The sequence below is a fragment of the Ovis canadensis genome, chromosome 15, assembly GCF_042477335.2.
Source record: "Ovis canadensis isolate MfBH-ARS-UI-01 breed Bighorn chromosome 15, ARS-UI_OviCan_v2, whole genome shotgun sequence".
Lineage (NCBI taxonomy): Eukaryota > Metazoa > Chordata > Mammalia > Artiodactyla > Bovidae > Ovis > Ovis canadensis.
The window spans coordinates 59,374,850-59,392,720 of record NC_091259.1 but is presented as its reverse complement, the minus strand read 5'-3'; the positions used below and the strand labels follow the sequence as shown (position 1 = coordinate 59,392,720).

Sequence of the window (17,871 nt, the reverse complement as noted above, 5' to 3'; positions counted from 1 at the left end):
CAGGCGTTTATTGAGAACTTTTTTCCCAGGCCTCTACTTTCCTCTTCGACAGACAGTGAGATGATATAAGATACATGCCCTTTTGAGGTTTGAGAGCTTCTATTCTCAAAGAAATTATTTGTTCTTTACAAATAATCACCTCTACCCACCCCTCACTCGGCTGTCATCAAATCCATCCGACTACCTCACTGTGAAATAGTTCTTCCAGGGTCATAACTTCCGCATGGTAATCTAGTTACATTTGCAGTTTTATTTTCCTAGACCCTCTTATCAGCATTTGACACAATTCTTTGAGCCACTTACAACCTTTGTCTTTGTTCATTCAGCAGATACTGAGTGCCTTGTTAAGGACTTGGTTCGTGATCCTAAATGTGATAGGAAGATGTTGTAAGATTGTAAACCAGATAGTGATATGACTGATTATGCATTTTTAAAAATTATTTTTACTTAATAATTTTTATAATTTTATGTTGGCTGCACTTGGTCTTACTTGTAGCACGTGGGCTCTTTGTCACTGAGCATGGACTTCTCTTTAGTTGCAGTGAGTGGGCTTAGTTGCCTTGAAGCATGTGGGATCTTAGTTCCCCAACCAAGGATCAAGCCTATATCCCTTGAATTGGGAGACCACCAGGGACATCCCAGCTGTGCATTTTAAAAACACTACTGTGGCAGCTAGGTGGAAAATGAGTAGAAAGTGTCAGAATGAACATGAGGAGTTGTTAGGAGGCTGGAGCAATGGTCCAAGCAAGAGAGGACAGTAATGTGAACTAGTGGGGAAGAGCAGTAGTGGAGAGAAGTGGACCCATTTGTTCCACCACACTTTTCCTGGTCTGCTTTCTACTTCCTGGCCTTCCTTTTCATTGACCTTTGAGGGCTTCTCTGCCTTTATCCAGCTCTGTTGATGCTTCTCAGGGTTCCATCCACTAACCACTTCCCTCTTTTTTTTTTTTAATTTGTTTGGCTGCGTCAGGTTTTAGTTGCAGCAGGTGGAGTCTTTGTTGCATCGTGTGGGATCTTTTCGATGTGCTGCACGGAGTCTGTAGTGTGGGCTCCAGCGCACACAGGCTTCAGTAGCTGCTGTGTGCAGCCTCGGTATTTGGGCACTCAGGTCAGCCTCTCAGTTGTTCCATGGCATGTGAGATCTTAGTTCCCTGACTAAGGGTTGAACCCACGTCCCCTGCATTGCAAGGCAAATTCTTCACCATTGAGCAACCAGAGGAGTCCCAGGGCTACTGCTCTTAAAGTCGTTAAACTTACTCCTGAGTTATCTCATTTACTCCCAAGACTTTGATAACCATTTATTTCCTGACAGCTCCCAGATTTATAACTACCTATCCAATCTCTTCTCTGAGCTTCAGATCTGTGGAAATCTTAGTGTATATATATAGCAAACCCCCAAAACTCAGCAAAAAACTAGTTAATTATCCTCCTTCTCAGACATCATCCTTCTCCCTTATTTCCCATCCTGGTGAGTGGTACCCCTATCCTGCTAGTGCTTTGGGATCACTCGTGACACCTCCCTGACCTGCCTTTCGTGAAGAGTCATCGCAAGGCCTGCCAGGGTTACCTAGAGATGACTGTCAAGTTGTCCCCCTCCATTCCCCCAGTGCCAGCCAACATCAGCTCTCTTTCAGACGATCACAGGAGGCTCCAAAACTGTCAACCTGTATTCTTGCCCTCCACCACTCTTTTCTTCAAACTTTTACCTGAGTCATCTTTTCACACATCTAATATTACTGCTTAAATCCCTCAAAGACTCATCTTTGCCTACAGAATAAGGCTCAGATTTTTAAATATGAGTTAATAAGGCCCTTCATGACTTACCCCAGCCTGTCTCTCTAGTCTCATCTCTTGCATCTCTCCTTCCAAGACCCATTTAAAGGTTTTTCAGTTCTCCAAGCATTGCTCTCTCTCGCTTCCAACTCTAGGCCTTTGCTTGGGCCAAGGTTGTCAGGACTACAAAGACTCTTGTGGCCATGAGGCTTTCAGCCCAGGGAAGAACCTGAGTCTTGAGTTTCACATTTCATCCAGAGCAGTCGGTCCTTCTCAATGTAAGAAGCTATAAAAATTAAGTTGAAAGCACATGCCTAGAACATTTCTGAGAGCCCTCGGGTGCCCATGTCCTTGAATAAGTGATTGGTCGGATTTCGATGCTTCAGCCACTGAATCAGGAAGCTGACTGACCATGTGATGGTTTCCTGCTCAGGTCCGGGCAGCTCCCCCTCCTCCTACGCAGAACCACCGAAGGCCCGCAGAGAAGATAGAGGATGTGGAAATCACACTGGTGTGATGATGGGTTTGCCTGTCCGTTACTGCTACAATCAAGGCCAGGCTTGGAGTTTGGCCAGTCTTGTTTTTTAGGCACCTTTGCTTGCATGATGATGACTCGAACAGAGCAAAAACAAGGAGGACTATATGTGACCGGGTGGCCTGGTTGACACCTCCCATGTTTTTAATATTTCGTGCCTTTTTTTGTTGTCATTTTCTATGTCATCTCTCCTAGCACAGCACAAATCCTAGTGGGCCTTAGAAGCAGAGAAGAGGGACAGTCCTCTTGCCTCCTAGGGACCCATTTTTGTATGAGACTCAAGACCAGGCCTCGTTCAGGGCACAGTCACAGAGATACTGATCATGTGCACTCGTACAGTATATTACTGTGGCCACGAGGACGTGGCAAAGATGCTCATCTTTCTTCAAGTGGCTTTGGCTTATCTGATTGAGTTTAATCAGATCATGCCGGCTACATAAGGAAGCAGCAGGAGGGATTTCAGGAGAGGCTGGCTCCTCCCCGCAATTGGTCCCCAAACTGAGAAACTGAAACCTTATTGGAAAAAAGTAGACTGCCCTGAGTTTAGCACCGATTGCAATAATGCACATCTCTTCCACAGCTAACAGATTTAAAACAATTAACAGTGTCCTTTGTATTAATATTTATGCCATTCATTTAGTATTAGCAGAGCTAACATGGAGGGGGCTGAACTAGTAGCCGAATCTCATCCATCACATAGACTAATAGAAAGGAGGCTGTGGCTAAAGCAGAAATGGAGCTTCCAGATCTGCAATGAGCTGACTTAGTGTTCTTTTTATATTTGGGTATTTTTTCATCTTAATTTTTGCATATACTATCATGACCAGTATCCTTAGAATTTGAATGTCTTGATAAAACTGGGGACACATACTTGCCTTGTCAAGCTTCTCTACTGGGGAGGCACCTAGCATTATTTTATTCCCAACCTAGTCCACTGGCCGAGGCAGCCAAGTTGTGGCTGGCCCAGACCAGCAGCCACCCACCACATAAAATGCAGCTTCCCAGGTCCCTCTGACCTGACATTTCCTTGGGAGGAAGAATCTGTGGCTCAAGGAGTAAACCAGCTTCCTATGAAGAAGGACAAAAGGATTGTATGGTGCAAATTGACAAGGAAAGGACAAGTTCTCCATGTCACAGGGAGAGCCATGAAGAGCCTTCCCTGCAGACTAACAAACCCACAGCAGTGGCTCCCAGAGGCCTCTGGTGGCCCTCCACCTCCAATGGAAGATAGGGAATGCATTACTTAGGAACTAAGGGATGTTTGCCAGTTGCTTTTTTTTCCTTTTTTTAAAAAAATCAAAATTCTCAGAATTTAATCCAAAACTTGTCTTTTGCTTTGAAAATGCCATCCCTCCTAAGAATCTCTAAAAACTTGAAATGCTTGCCAAATGTCCCCATGGGATTTTTGACTAGAAATAAGGTCATAGCTGAAGAAGTTTTCAGATAGTCATTTGATCACTTCAATGACAGTATCCATTGATGAATCTTCTCTGTGATTTGAGGATTTTTTTTTTTTTTGCATTTCTTAAAACCTGTTGATCTATTTGAGGTCTTTTTGTGTTTATCAAACTTATTCTTAAGTTTACAAAAGAAATTAAAAGGGTGGGCTTTTTCTTTTTAAGATTTTAAAGTTTGTGGACAAGTTAAAAATCTTCAAAGCACTTTAAAAATCTTCAAAGTGCTGAATTTGGGCAGTTCTTGCCACCCAGTCTTGTATTCTCTCTTTAGCTAGCAAAATTGTCCTTGAATCTGGGTTTTCCACATTCTCAGAGAGTTATTTGAAATCTTTTGTTATATTTTAAAATATTTTTTGGAAGAGCTGCTAATTTTATTTTAAAAAAACACGAAGTTGTAAGAATATGCCTCCTTTTTAATAAGAACCCGTCCCTCTAGGACATGTAACCCCGCACCACAGTGCACAGGGCTGGGCTCAGAGGAGGCGCCTCTGTGCAGAAGTGCTTTCTTTACAGTGGCTGTAAAAACTTTGTATTTATTATGTATAAAATGTTGAATAATAAAAAACAATGGAATTACGTTTCTAAGTTTTTCTTATAAGAAGATTTGGGTAAACAGGCTTTTCCAAATAGACAGTGTTTGTTTTAAAGACACTCTCAGGCCCTCCTTTAAATCTTACAACAGATACAAAGAGAGGGAAGTAAATTAACCCATCCATGGGACAAATAGCCCTTCGTGCCACCCACCTGTCAGGGGTAATACCCTGAATGTTAGAGATAAAAATAAGTAAGTTGTGGCCTTGGCCGTCAAGGTTCTTTCCATGGAGGTAAAAAGAAGGATACGCCTGAGGACAGTACTGTTTGATATGTGCCAGAAAGGAGAGGCGGAGAATGTGCTGAGGTGACTGAGGAGGGAGCCCCAGATCTGCAGCTGCGAGGGCCAGAAGGAGGCCACTGAGTCCCCTCAGACTGATGCAACTGCAGGCCGTGGGCACTCTGTACTCCTCTGTCCTTTTCCTAAACCTCTACCCTGAGGAGTCATGAGGCAAGAGAAGGAGATTTTACTGTTTCTAGGGATGGCTGGAGGATTCCAGGTAGAAAGCTGAGTCCATCTGGCTACTAGCCACCCCAGTGAGGACCACTGTTTGAGGCAGGCCCCCACAACCCTCCTCTTCCAGAGCCGGGCAAGTGTGATATGTAAGCTTCCAGACATTTTCTGTGCATAGAACTTACATGTGCCAACACTACCTTTTTCATATGTGAAGTTATATAATACATTTAGATTTACCTCATTCTTTCTGAAGGCAGCATTATATTCCATTGTTTGGATATAGCATGATTTAAACATTCCTATAGTGATGGATGTTGGGGCTGTATCCATTCATTTGCTTTCAGAGAGCTGAAATTAATACCTTTTTACCTATTGTTTATAAATTTGTTCCAGTAAAAATATCAGGTAAATTCCTAAATATGTAATGTAAGAGTTAAAAATATATGTGTGTATTTAATTTTGTTATGCTGTGTGCTAAGTCACTTCAGCCATGTCCAGCTCTGTGTGACCCTGTGGACCATAGCCCACCAGGCTCCTCGGTCCACGGGATTCTCCAGGCAGGAGTACTGGAGTGAGTTGCCGTGCCCTCCTCCAGGGGATTTTCCTGACCCAGGGATCGAACCTGCATTTCTTACATCTCCTGCATTGGCAGGCAGGTTCTTTACCACTAGCACCACAAATAATATGTATAGATTTGATTTTGTTAGATGTTGCCAAATCGGCCTCCAAAAGAATCATATCTGTCGACACTCCCACCAACAGCATAGAAGACAACGTGGACTTTGGACTCAGAAGGTCTGAGTTAAATCCTGGGTCCCACTTGACAGCTGTGGGACCCAGCTTCAGTGTCCCCATCAGAAACCTAGTAATGCCGTGGCTCCAAGGACATGTGAAGTGTGTGGCACAGCATGGTCTTCCTCGGCGTCACTGCCCAACCTTCAGCACCTCCCCTACAGAGCTGTCCTTGCTGTCCTTCCAGAGCTGTCATAAGGCCCAAAGGAAGGAGTGGGTGTGAAAGTGCCTTACCATAAATATGTTAAGGGCATACACATTAATATCAATACAATATCAATACACATTAATATCATCTCCATCTTCTGTCTTCCCCCTCCTAATGAAAGCTGCTCACATTTAGCACTACCATTGGTACCAGAGGCCTGGTCAATGACCAGGGGACAGAATTAAGCTGGTTGCCCCACCCCTGTATCATAGTTATAGGGGGGCCTCCTTCATCATAGGAGCTAAACGTGAGGCAGCCAAAGCAGAGTCGCAGCGCATCACCTGAATCCCTTTCCTCTCTAACCCGCCCCAGCCCACAACCACAGGCAGGCGGAAATGAGCGGGAGGATATCCTGCAGCCTCAGCCCTGCCGCCGCCTGATGGATACCCTTTCCACTGGGCTGCCACAGCCCCCAGCTTTAAAAGAAGCAGAATGAGATGATTTCCAAGGACTCATCCAACCTTTAGGTTCCAGGTAAGTTCAGTTTCTAGATGCACAATGAGAACATCACACAAAAAAGTCACAGTATTTGAGAAGACTCTACTGAAACAGACTTCTCGGAATGGCCAGAAGTTGAAGATTCAAGCCACCGGACTCTCCACCAGGCCAAAGCAAACTCCTTCCTCTGGGTTGTAATCTCACTGTGCTGCACCCTTCCCTCACTGCCCAGGGAACCCAGCCAAAGCTTTCAGTAGTGAGGCAAGTTATTTCCTTGGCCTCTGAGTGGCTTTATGACACAATCTGGCTGAATCTTTGCATTTAATTGCTCATTATGAAGCTGTTTTTCATGACAAAAATACAACCAAGTTACAGGAATTTTAGTGTATAAGGAGAGAGTTGTAATTTGTCCCCAAATCCTACAACTTAACACAACCAGTATAAGTTTCCTCTTAGAGGCTGTTACCGCTTGATCTGTCAAGAATTAATTCCAGAGGGCGTCTCATTCCTGAACCAATTTCCCCTGGTCCCACTGGCTGAAAACACAAATGCAATACTTCTGCCCCATCTGTTTCAGAGAGCGCTGGTCTGGAAATACTTTACTGGAATGTTATCCTGAAACAACAGAAAGGAACACCTCTTCCACACTGTGTGCTAAACAAATACGCATGCTTCTTGTCACTCACTTGCTCCTGTGAACAGCAGGAGAGTGGTCAAGAGACCTGTATTCAAGTCCCTGGGCTACCTCACTTAGCTGTAACCTTAGACTCATCCCTTCACCCTTCTGGGCCTTGCTTTTCTCATCTGTAAAGTGGAAAGGAGAAGACAATATGAGCTTCATAAGAGCCAGGAGAATCGAGTAAGATAATGCAGAGATAAGCTGAAATATTATTGACTGGTGAAATGTGCATCTATAAAAAGAAAACAGCCTGTACCAGACACAGCATTTCACATATTGCAGATGGGGCCATGCCTCGTGCCACCAGGATTCCTCCAGAGCAGATCTAAGGTCCAGGACCACCTCTACTCAATCACTGTTTGTCTAGTCAGCAACTTCCTGCCCCAGGCCACATTCTGGTCCTGGAGACACGGATGGCTCAGTTCCCATTCCTGTCACCAGAGGGCTCGTGTCTGGTGAGGGTGACTTGGGAACAGCAGTTTGAAGCCAAGGTGCCTCTCCCAGGATAGGGAGATGACCAGGGGCAGTAGGAGCCCAGGACAAGAGCCTCTGTCACATCTCCCTCTCAAGCCTCAGGCTAGCAGAGGAGGCGGTACTCATGTCTATACACCAACCCGGGGAAGAGCCAGGTCCCCACTGGTGAGGCCCAGAGCCATGGCACAGGGTCTCACAGGTAGGGAAAATCCACCCACTGTGATTTGCCCACGGTCTCAGGAAGACAACTGGGAGTGGAACCTAGAACCTGGCCTCCAGAAGATGGGTCAGCACCTCTGCAGAACCTGAGTCCAGTTTTGAGAAGAGTGAATCAGGAGCCTGGATTCTTATCCCAGTTCTGCTGGTTCCTCTCTGGACCTCAATCCGTATGGACAGCAAGGACAACAGTTTTGAAGGGTTTTTAAAATATTTATTTATTTGGTCTCAGCTGCAGCACTCAGCATCCCTGTAGCATCGCACGGGGTCTTGTGCTGTGGCTCAGACTCCAGAGCACACGGGCTCAGTAGTTGCATTGTACAGGCTCAGTTGCTCTGCAGCGTGTGGAGTTCCCTGACCAAGGATCGAACCTGTGCCTCCTACCTTGCAAAGACCACTGGGCCACCAGGGAAGTCCCAGAGGCGACAGTTTGGACTTTAGGGAACAAACAGGCCAGCAACCTCAGAGTAGGTTGTGTAGCAACTGGAGTATGGAAACCCAGAGCAGTCTTCTGTACAGGGTTCTGGCCCCGCCCACTCTGCTGCCCAGGACTGCAAAGACTAGAGGTGTAGCCTGCCCAGCTGGCACCCCTCCGAGATCTTCCCCTGCGTGGCATTGCCAACCCTTCTTCTCACACTTGCCTCATTTCCTGGAATGCCTGGGCCCATCTCTGACCCTCCAGACTTGCCCCTTCAGGAAGTACTCCCTCCAAGTAAATTAAGGTGTGCACGTGCTCCCTGAGGTGAAGCAAGCGTGTGCTGCCCCATGAAGAAAGGGAGGCTTGAGGGGAATGGAGGGCACTTGTGCCAGGAGTTGAGTCAGGTAATTTCCCGATGACCACTTCTGTGTCCTCTAAGCAGTCTCCACTGCAGTCCTGGGAGGTCCTTGCCCCAGATGGTGGAACTGGTAACAGCCTTCCAGGATCGAGTTCACGTCCCTCCTGTAGCCCTGCATGTCCCTCAGTTCAAAGGATACTAACCGTCCAGGCTCAGACATAGGCTCCCAGGGCCAGAATGAAGAAAAGATGCAGGGAGGGTTTCCGTAATTTTTTTAAATTTTGTTTATTTTTGACTGCTGGATCTTCGTTGCTACATGTAGGCTTGCTCTCGTTGCAGTGAGGGGGCTACTCTCTAGTTGCAGTGGACAGGTGTCTCCTTGCAGTGATTTCTCTTGTTGCAGAACACAGGCTCTAGGCGGGCAGGCTTCAGTAGTTTCAGCTCACAGACTCTAGAGAACAGGCTCAGTAGATGTGGCACACGGGCTCAGCTGCCCTGCAGCATGTGGAGCAGTGATTGAACCGGTGGCCCTTTCATTGGCTGGTGGATTCCTAACCACTGGACCACCAGGGAAGCCCAGGGAGCTAGAATCGCCCACCTGGTGGTGGGGGCCGTGGGCACACAGCTGGAGCATGGCAGGGAATACCCTATAGCTCTGCTTAATTGGGAGCCCAGATTCTCTGATATTTAAAAAAAAAAAGTTTAAAGACCACAGTCCAGCTGTCCCAGCTCTGGTGACCTCATATCACTTACCCTCTCTGAGCCTTGATTTTCTCATCTGTAAGATAGCTACATCACAAGGTGGTTGGGAGAACAAGTAAGATACTGGATAGAAGGCACAGGGCCTGACAGCTCAGTAATGGCGGCTACTGGAAGCATTGGTCTTTCCACCCCAGGAGGTGGGAGAATGGCCTCGGCAGACCTAGGCAGCTGCTGACTCCTGGTGGCCACGAGAGACTTCGACTGTCAGGCTTGCTGAGTCCTCGAGTAAGAGAATTTAATCATTTAATAAACATCTCCTGAGGCTTTCTCTGTGGCTCTGAGGCCTGATCCCAGAGAGTGCTTTGCTCCCATCCTGACCTCCTTCAAGAGCTCCCTGACTGAGACAGAGGCAGACCCAAAGCAGGGAGGCACAGAAATAGAGAAGGCTCCTAGCCGGCCTGGCAGGTGAGGAAAGGCTCTCAGTGAGGGGAACCTAAAGGACAAATGTGAATTAGAGGCTGGGCGGGAAGAACATTCTGGACAGAGAAAACCCTGTGTGAGACACACTGCAGAGCAGCATGGAGGTGAAGATGCAGCTGAGGCCAGCAGGGCCACATCCTGCGGGCACGGAGTTTCTCTGCAGGCAGTAGAGAACTTCAAAGGGCTGGATGTGTGACCAACATGCATCCTCAGAAAGTCACTCTGGCTGTGGCAAAGAGGGGTCTAGGTTGGAGAGAGAGCAGGTCTAGGAGAAGGTGGCCTGCAGTGGCAGCAGGAATGGAGAGTTAGACACAACAGCCCCAGGCCTTGGTGCCCAAGAAGATGCAGGGTGTGAGAAGAGATGATGCCTGGGAGGCAGCTGGGTATGTCACCAGAGCCCAGGGGAGAGCTGGGCCAAGGGTGGTGAGTGGGCTGGGATCAGCAGAGTGTAGATTTGGGTATCCAGTGCGCCAGGAACTTTACAGATACTAATACACTGAGTCCTTACTACCATCTTTGAGGTAGATACTACTGTCAGCCCCTTTTACAGAGGAAGAAACTAAGGCACAAAGACATGAAGGTAACTTCCTCAAAATCATTCAGCTACTAAATAATAGAGCAGAGATTCAAACCCAGACAGTCTAGCTACAGAGTAAAGGGTATTAGCTCTCTCCTGCCCATCCTGGAAATGGTTTCCAAAACCCTGGGACTGGCATCAGGAATCCCCAGGGAGGATTCTGTAAGGTAATAAAAGGAGGAGGCTGAGAGTTCCAGAGTAAAGCCTTTGAATCTCAACTAAGCAGACCACCAGAGGTCAGCCCCCATCACTCAGAGACAGGCGTCCCTTTCGACACCCAGTGACTGGCAGTGGCTGTCCTGCTGACCCTCCTCCATGCCCTCGGTTGGGGAAGAAAGTGGGGTGCCCAGGTTCCACCCTACTAAGTCTGCTCTAGAGGCTTGTCATGTGGATTAAATCTGATGCTAAAGTAAGTGAAGGCCCTGGCCCAGCCCATGGCTGTCTAGTCCTCCCTGACACACATGGAGGGTGTTCCCCATCCACTCCAGGGTCTGCCTCTGGGGCACAAACATGGCCCCAGTCTAAAGGCAGGCCTGGTATTCAGAGTACCTGACGTCGCTCTGGTTTTTTAGGCTTCTTTCCACAGGGCCCCCTCTAGGCTGTCTCTGTTGCTCCTCCTCTCTCAGAACTCACATGGTCCCTCCTCAGCCTCAGTCTACCCTGGGCACCTGAAGAGAGAGCCCAAGGACCAGGACTGTCTTGGAGCACAGGTGAAATGTCCACAGCTCCAAAAGCCACTGCCCTTTGCTGCCTCTGGGCCTTTCTTCCTGCTGTCTCCTGATCAGACCGCTCCGCCCTGGCTCTGTATGGAAGGGACAGGAGCCAAGCCTGGGTCTCCGTATGCCTGCAGCCCAGAGGCTTCTCCATTCCCTAAAGGCTGAAGAGAAGCAAGCACACACCAGTTTAAATGCACTTTTTTTCCCCCACTTTTGCTGGGAAAGTGAAGAAACAAATTAAAAAACAAAAAACAAAATAATACTGTGATTCCCCTCTTTCCACACCAACCCACACGTTTTTAAACCAACAGGCCAGGTCCTGCCAGCCCTTCCTACCCATTAAACACCCTGAGCCACCCCCATCCCGCTGCTAGCTCCGGAGTGTCTGGGGCAGCAGGGAACTCATCCGGCTTCAGGCTTCGGACCAAAGCCTCGGCTCAGGCAGGGAAGTCGTGGCACTAGCGCCAGAGCACAACCTTCCTGGCCTGGTCCACGCTCACCACGTGGCTCCCAGAGTAGCACCAGGCCACAGCGTTGACAGCAGCGCTGAGGAGAGGGAGGGACAGGATTTAGGAGCGTCGGGAGCCGGCCCTGCCCCTCCTCACTGGACCTGGCTGTGTGAGGGCCTCTCTGCACCCATCACCTCACTGTAAAGTGGGCTCTAAGGGCTGTGGTGGGAGTGGACCCAAGTGCACATGGGAATACTCTGTGAACTGTGAAGGGCTCTGAGGGGGCAGGGATGGGAGGCATGGGACGAGGGCCGGGGACTCCATATCCCAAGCACATCAGGACCTGGGATCAGCTTAGCAGGACTGGCCGTGGGGCTGGGGTGGTGGTCAGTGGCCATGCTCACCTGTGGGCTCCCCGAAGGCTGCTCTCTAGTTTCCCAGTGTCTACGTCCCAGATGTAAAGGGCTCCATCCCAGGACCCTGCCAGGGCATAGCTTCTGTCTGGGCTGCAGGAGCCACAGCAAAGCAAGAGAGAAGAGACCAGAGGTAAGGACACGGACATGCAGACACCCAGACAGACAGGACATACTCAGGCATGGGTGCTCTCGCAGACACACCTGAACACGGCTTTGGTCCAGTCAGAACCGCACTTGAAACCATCAGCCCTGAGAATAGACAGGTCAGGATGGAGGGGGCTGCCACTTCCTGCCCTCAGCCCAAAACTTAACGAGCTTCCTCTCTGTCAAGGGCTTCGGCACCTCAGCAGGCCCTGGTCCAGAGGGGCCTCCACGGAGGGTCCCCTGCCAACAGGCCTTGCACAGGCCCAGCTGCCCCAGTCAAAGCCACAGGGCCGGTGGACACAAGGCAGGTACCTGAACACCTGGCGGATGTTGCTGACACGCAGGTCGATGACCTTGAGTGTGTCATCTCTGGAACAGCTGAGCAGATGCAGCTGGTCATGGCTGAGGCTCAGGGAGGTGACCCGGCCCTGCACAGGGATGACCTGGGTGCAGCGGGGGCCCCTAAGGAGCAGGAAGGGAGACGAGGGTGAAGAGCAATCTCCTTGACAAGGCTGCTCCTGATAGACCAACAGAAGTCCAGAGCACCCCTCAGGCCCCAAGACTGACAACTAATCTCCCACCACAGCCAGCCCCTTCCAGCGGGAACTTACTTGAAGCCAGAGCCCCTGAAACCTTTGAGCCACTAAAATAAGTGCTGGGGGGAAAAGCAATGGAAGTCTATCTTTAAATATGTGAAAGGGAAACCAAAGGGTTTCAAAGGCAATTGCTACAGATGAGGAAGAAGCCTGAGGCAGGGCTGGCTCTAGCTCTGGTTCTAGCCTTAGCTATTTTTATAAACCATTCAAGCCTGACGCTGGGCTCTTAGGTTCTTTTTGACTAAAAATGGGTGACTACACCACTTTTGGAGAAGGTTGGAGAGGACTCTTGAGAGTCCCTTGGACTACAAGGAGATCCAACCAGTCCATCCTAAAGAAGTTCAGTCCTGGGTGTTCATTGGAAGGACTGATGTTGAAGCTGAAACTCCAATACTTTGGCCACCTGATGTGAAGAGCTGACTCATTTGAAAAGACCCTGATGCTGGGAAAGATTGAGGGCAGGAGGAGAAGGGGACGACAGAGGATGAGATGGTTGGATGGCATCACTGCCTCAATGGACATGGGTTTGGGTGGACTCCAGGAGTTGGTGATGGACAGGGAGGCCTGGCATGCTGTGGTTCATGGGGTTGCAAAGAGTTGGATGCGACTGAGTGACTGAACTGAACATGGGACTCGGTTGGCAAGACCCAGCAGAGTATGGTGGTTGGACCAAGGGTCAATAAGGAGGCACGATTCTCGAGGCTGCAAAGCCTTCAAGGGCCCAAGCCCAGCACAGAGGCCACCAGAGCCTCACTTCCCTAAGGTACCCTCAGCTGCTCCATGGCCAGAAAAAGGAAGAGAACACAGGAGCCCTGTCCCCACCTCCCCTGCCCACAGCCTGCGCCTATCACCTGCTGTCCCAGAACCGGATCTTCTGGTCATTGTGACCACTAATGATGATATGGTCCCCACATACCACGTCGTTACAGTAGGAAAGGACGTTGATGGTCCTGGAACCTAAACCAAGGAGTAGAGAGAGCCCTGGACTCAGAGAAGGGTTATTATAAGCCAGCCCACTGGACGTGTGGAGAAGCTGAGGCCCAGAAGCCCCAGAGGTACAGTGTCCTCTCAGAACTAGAACCCAGGCCCCTGTTTTCCAGCCCAAAGCCTGAGGTCACAAGAAAGCAGGGAAAGCGTCACCAATGGAGGACAGAAGAGGAGCCTTAGGAGGTTTCATCCCAAATGCCTGTAAGTCTTGGAGCCCCTCCCAGAGATCAGGTTGCAGCCCCCCATGGCCTGGCCTGAGAGGGTCCTGGTGGGTGGAGAAGGGGAGGGCTGGGCCTCACAGTAGGCTCGGCAGAGGTCCCACTCCTTCACTGTCCGGTCCCGGCTCCCAGTCACCGCCTGGTGCCTCGTCAGCTTGAATTTGGCAGCCGTGACCTTGTCTGTGTGTCCAGATAGTGTCTCCTGCACATCCCAGGGAAGCATCAAGGGCATGGCCAAGACCCCGTCACCAACCCCTCCACCCGAGGCGTGATCCCTGTCCCCCAGGCTGCCTCCCCAGTCAGACCTCACCTTGGACTGTGCCTCCCCAATCTTCCAGAGCTGGGCGGCCTTATTGTAAGTAGCTGCCAATAGCTGGGAGCCCTGGGGAGAAGGGAAGGGAAAGGAGAGATCCTGGGCCTGGCCAGAAAGCCAGAGTTGGGCCACCTCAGCGCTTCCCCTGGCCCAGGTCACCCAGGCAGGCAGAGGAGAATCGAGGCCCAGGAGAAGGATTTATCCAGGCACCCTCTCAGGACACGTGGCTCTAGGATACCCATGTTGTTCCCCTGGGTCCCAGAGCCCCACCTGCCCAGTGTGGAGACTCGGGGAGGGACATCCCATGCCACCCAGGTCCTCTCACCGAGGGGTCAAAGTCCACACTGGTGATGCTGCCGCCAGCTCCTTCAAGGGTCTGGTTGGCCTTCAGGTGCCCTGGGGGGACCAGGGGAAGGAGCAGGCGAAATGAAGTCACTAATCTCATGGAACAGAGGACCCTGTACTGTGAGTAGGAAGATGAATCTCTCCCAAGTTAGAGGACAGAATTGCTGGGTCTGTTCTTGGGGGCGGGGAGATACGGGTCTGAGGAGCCTAGCTAGAGGCTGCACCTTCCTGAACTGCCAGCAGGGGGCTGCAGGTCATCTCACAGATGTCTGGAGAGGACTAGAGAGAAGGGACTGTCCCTAGTCACACAGCAAGCCAGGCCGGGCAGCTGGGGACTCGCCTCCTCCAGGAAGCCTCCAGGAGCCAGCTTTCACTCCCCAGTGCACCCCCATCTGCAGAGCACAGAGCAGACAGCTAACACTTGTCTCAGAACTGAGTTCTGAGAGCTCAGTGATGCTAGGTGGCCTGGTGGACCCAAGAGACCTGCTCAAGGGTCTATCCCCGTAGAATGTCCTGACATGGTATCCTCACCACCCCAACGGGGACCATCTGAGCTGAGCCCTGCCCACTGTGCAGCCCTCAACTCCAGGAGGTGAGAGGCTCTGCCCTTCTTAGGAGCACTGAGCCCAGAACTCTTGCCAAGGGGTCATCTGGCCACTGCCCACAAGGCTGACCGGGTGAGGAGACACAAAGAAACCCAACACCTTTCCCACAAAGGAGCAAGCTGAGGGTGAGGTCCGGAGAGAAAGGACTGAGCTTGCCTGTGGGCAGCGACCCTCACCTCCCACAACATTCCAGAGAAGGATGAGGCGGTCAGCCCCTCCGGTGGCCAGGAGGCTGCTGTTGGGGCCAAAACAAACAGCACTGACCTCGGAGAGGTGGGCATCCTGTGGGGAAAAGGGAGGTCAGTGCTCCTGGTCCTTGCCACACACGCCTCTTTGTGCAACTCACAGCCAGCTGTCACGCATCCTTGCACACATGGGGTCCCTCTCTGAACTCTGAGTTTCAAACTTAGCCCCACAGGGCCTCATCACCTCTGACTGGACCCTGGTAGCAGCCTCCTTCCATGTTCCCAGTACTCCCCTACCTGGCCTCCTGTCTCTCCCTCTCATTATAAAATGCCGAAGGGCTCCCAGCACAAGCTGTGGGCGGAAAACTCCTGCTCCCACTGAAGGGCCCATCCTTGCTTCCCCGGCCTCCTGAGACTGCTCCTGGGACCTGCACTCCCATATCATACCCCATGCACTTGGCCCAGCTCCTCCTTACCAGCACATCCTGAGCTTGGGTGGGAAGTCGTGCAGTCACACACACGGGGATGCTCTGGTATCGCTGCTCAGGGGCTCCCCCGATTGAGTGGCCTCTTCTCTTCTTGAAACTGGGGTAGGGGGTCAGGAGGGCATTCAGCAAGGCCTTCTGAGAGGGAGAAGGCCCTTCAAGCTCTCCTGAAGCAACAGCAACAGGAAGCAGACACAGAAGGCGGCAGAACATGGCCAGCGGCACCAAGACAAGCACAGAGGCAGGGCGGGGTCGGTGGATCCTGAGAAACCTCGGAGCACTGCTTGGTTGGCACTGTGACCCTGATCGAAGCCCTGACATTTCTGAGCCTCTGTTTCCCAAATGAGTGGTAGTTCCTGTTTGGCCTCACCTTGGAGCTCTCGGTCCCCTGTGAGGACCCTGGATGAGGGGCAGAGCCCAGAAGACAGCCAGGCAGGGGCAAGGAATGAGGCCATGCACCCAGCTCCTGCCTCGGGCTCAGCAGAGACACACACACACACAGTGCTGGGCAGAGTATCGAAGGACAGACCAGGACTCATACACAGCCCAGGCCTGGGCTCCAGGAGTCTGACACAGGCATCCAAAGCGCCCAGCACCTTCACTCACACGGTGCTGCACACACACTTACTCCAGAAGCCCCTTCACTACATCCACACAGCGGGACATCGTCAGGGAGGTGGCAGAGGCTGACCTGGGGCAGAATCGAGAGAGATGTTTAAGGGACTGGCCAGTGGGTGTGTGGACCACAGTCATTCATCCCTACACTCTTTAGCCACAGCAAGAACGTACTCCTCCAACGCCAGGAGAGCACGGTGACCCAGAGCAGTCCCAGGAAAGTGGAGGAGGGCAGGGATTTGGAAGGAAGTCTTCCAGTTTCACCATGATAACTAAAAACTGCCTCACCACCTAGGTGCCCCCCAACAAAAGTTCATGGGAGGCTGAGCTGGGACCTGTGGGGTAGGATGGAGATGCCCCCAACCTGAGATAGCACAAGGCTGGGGACAGGGGCGTGGGGAAACCTAGATCCCAGAAATACCCAGGAAAGCATGTGTCCTGAGATGACCTGGCCCACCAGGGCTGCCAAGGCTTTGGGGACCACCATCTCATGCCCCTCCCCAGGGTTCCTTCACCACCCTGAGGCCTGGACACCAGCCACCTGCAAGAAAGGGCTAGAGGAGGGGGGCAGTTTCAATGCCAGGCAAATCAAGATAGATGAGGGAGATGGAGGGAGGGGCACCCAAGGACTGAAGCCTCAATCAGGTCCCACCCACGTGAGTCCACATCTATACACGCTTCACACGCATTCAGGTGCGCTCACCTAAGTCTGTACACATACATGCTCTGATGTCCCCATGTATGTGCACACATGCTTGTGACAGCTGAGCCTTGGGCCTTGCCCACAGGCTCCCTCCTGTCACCCTCTTTCACCAACCTGCCATCCCAGCCCCAGAGCTCTGGTCTTGGAAAGGAGGAAAAAGGCAGGGACAAAGGTTGGAGTCCCTGGCATGGCACTGACCCGAAGGGGCTCCAGCTACTGAAGTTTCAGCTGCCCTGGGGTCCAAGTGTACCCCAGTCTCTGCACAAAGCCCTCTCAACCCAAAGGCTGGCCCAAGGTCCTTTAGGAAGACTGGAAGGGCCCAGCTCAGAGTTTGGGATAATCCTCACCTTAAAAAGATTGGAGGGGGCCAGCTCAGAGCGCTGGGACAGTCCTCACCTGAAGGGCCGCTTCCATTTCTCACCAGCCTCACTCTCCAGGTAACCTGGCTGAGCAGCCAGGACCTGAGTTTCTGCTTCCTCTCTGATCCCATCGCCTAGTGTGTCTGGGCTCCTGGGAGAGAGAATGAAGCTTAGGACGGCCAAGGGAGCAGGCCAGCCCCTCCGTGCCCCTGTGCCCTACTCGGTGAGGACGGGCACCCCCAGAGACGAGGGTCAGTGCGCGAGCATGTGTGGTGGGCACAGATGCTGGCTCCTATGACCACCTGTGTCCGCACGTGTCCTGGGCTGTCTACCTGGGCGCTTCGGCACCGTGACTGTGCACACTTGTGGTCAGGTGCACAGATGGCCGCAGGCAGGTAGGGGCGGGGTAGAACAGTAGTGGCCCGGGGACAGGGCATTGCAGAGCCCCCAGCGGAGGCTCGGCAGACAGGTCCCCGGCGGCGCATCCTCGTTCTTACTCGCTTATGCTCACTGTCCGCTTGGCTGCCTTCTTCAGCTCCTGGGACACCCGCGCTTGCTTGGCCCTGGGATAGAAAAGCTT

The 17,871-nt window shown here is 51.5% G+C and overlaps 2 protein-coding genes across 10 annotated transcripts in view; one reads left to right on the top strand and one right to left on the bottom strand.

Moving 5' to 3' along the window:
• Window positions 1-4,341, top strand: part of FCHSD2 (FCH and double SH3 domains 2) — a 238,034-nt gene extending 233,693 nt beyond the window's left edge. Inside the window, exon 20 of one of the 2 annotated variants that reach the window (XM_069552994.1) lies at window positions 2,207-4,341. In XM_069552994.1, the coding sequence (XP_069409095.1) occupies window positions 2,207-2,290 (84 nt within the window). In that variant the 3' untranslated portion in view covers window positions 2,291-4,341. Of the gene's footprint in view, window positions 467-2,206 lie in introns of those variants that run through there. The other variant, XM_069552995.1, reaches the window with a different exon arrangement.
• Window positions 4,342-11,053: 6,712 nt separating this feature from the next.
• Window positions 11,054-17,871, bottom strand: part of ATG16L2 (autophagy related 16 like 2) — a 40,921-nt gene continuing 34,103 nt past the window's right edge. For 6 of the 8 annotated variants that reach the window (XM_069552999.1, XM_069552997.1, XM_069553004.1 and 3 more), the window contains 13 exons: window positions 17,789-17,854; window positions 17,329-17,442; window positions 16,243-16,305; window positions 15,606-15,714; window positions 15,121-15,226; window positions 14,320-14,390; window positions 13,992-14,063; window positions 13,763-13,883; window positions 13,328-13,433; window positions 12,193-12,342; window positions 11,938-11,985; window positions 11,725-11,826; window positions 11,054-11,417 (listed from right to left, as the gene is read on the bottom strand). In XM_069552999.1, coding sequence (XP_069409100.1) covers window positions 11,330-11,417; window positions 11,725-11,826; window positions 11,938-11,985; window positions 12,193-12,342; window positions 13,328-13,433; window positions 13,763-13,883; window positions 13,992-14,063; window positions 14,320-14,390; window positions 15,121-15,226; window positions 15,606-15,714; window positions 16,243-16,305; window positions 17,329-17,442; window positions 17,789-17,854 — 1,216 coding nt within the window. In that variant the 3' untranslated portion in view covers window positions 11,054-11,329. The remainder of the gene's footprint in view (window positions 11,418-11,724; window positions 11,827-11,937; window positions 11,986-12,192; window positions 12,343-13,327; window positions 13,434-13,762; window positions 13,884-13,991; window positions 14,064-14,319; window positions 14,391-15,120; window positions 15,227-15,605; window positions 15,715-16,242; window positions 16,306-17,328; window positions 17,443-17,788; window positions 17,855-17,871) is intronic. The other 2 variants (XM_069553001.1, XM_069553002.1) reach the window with 1 other exon arrangement.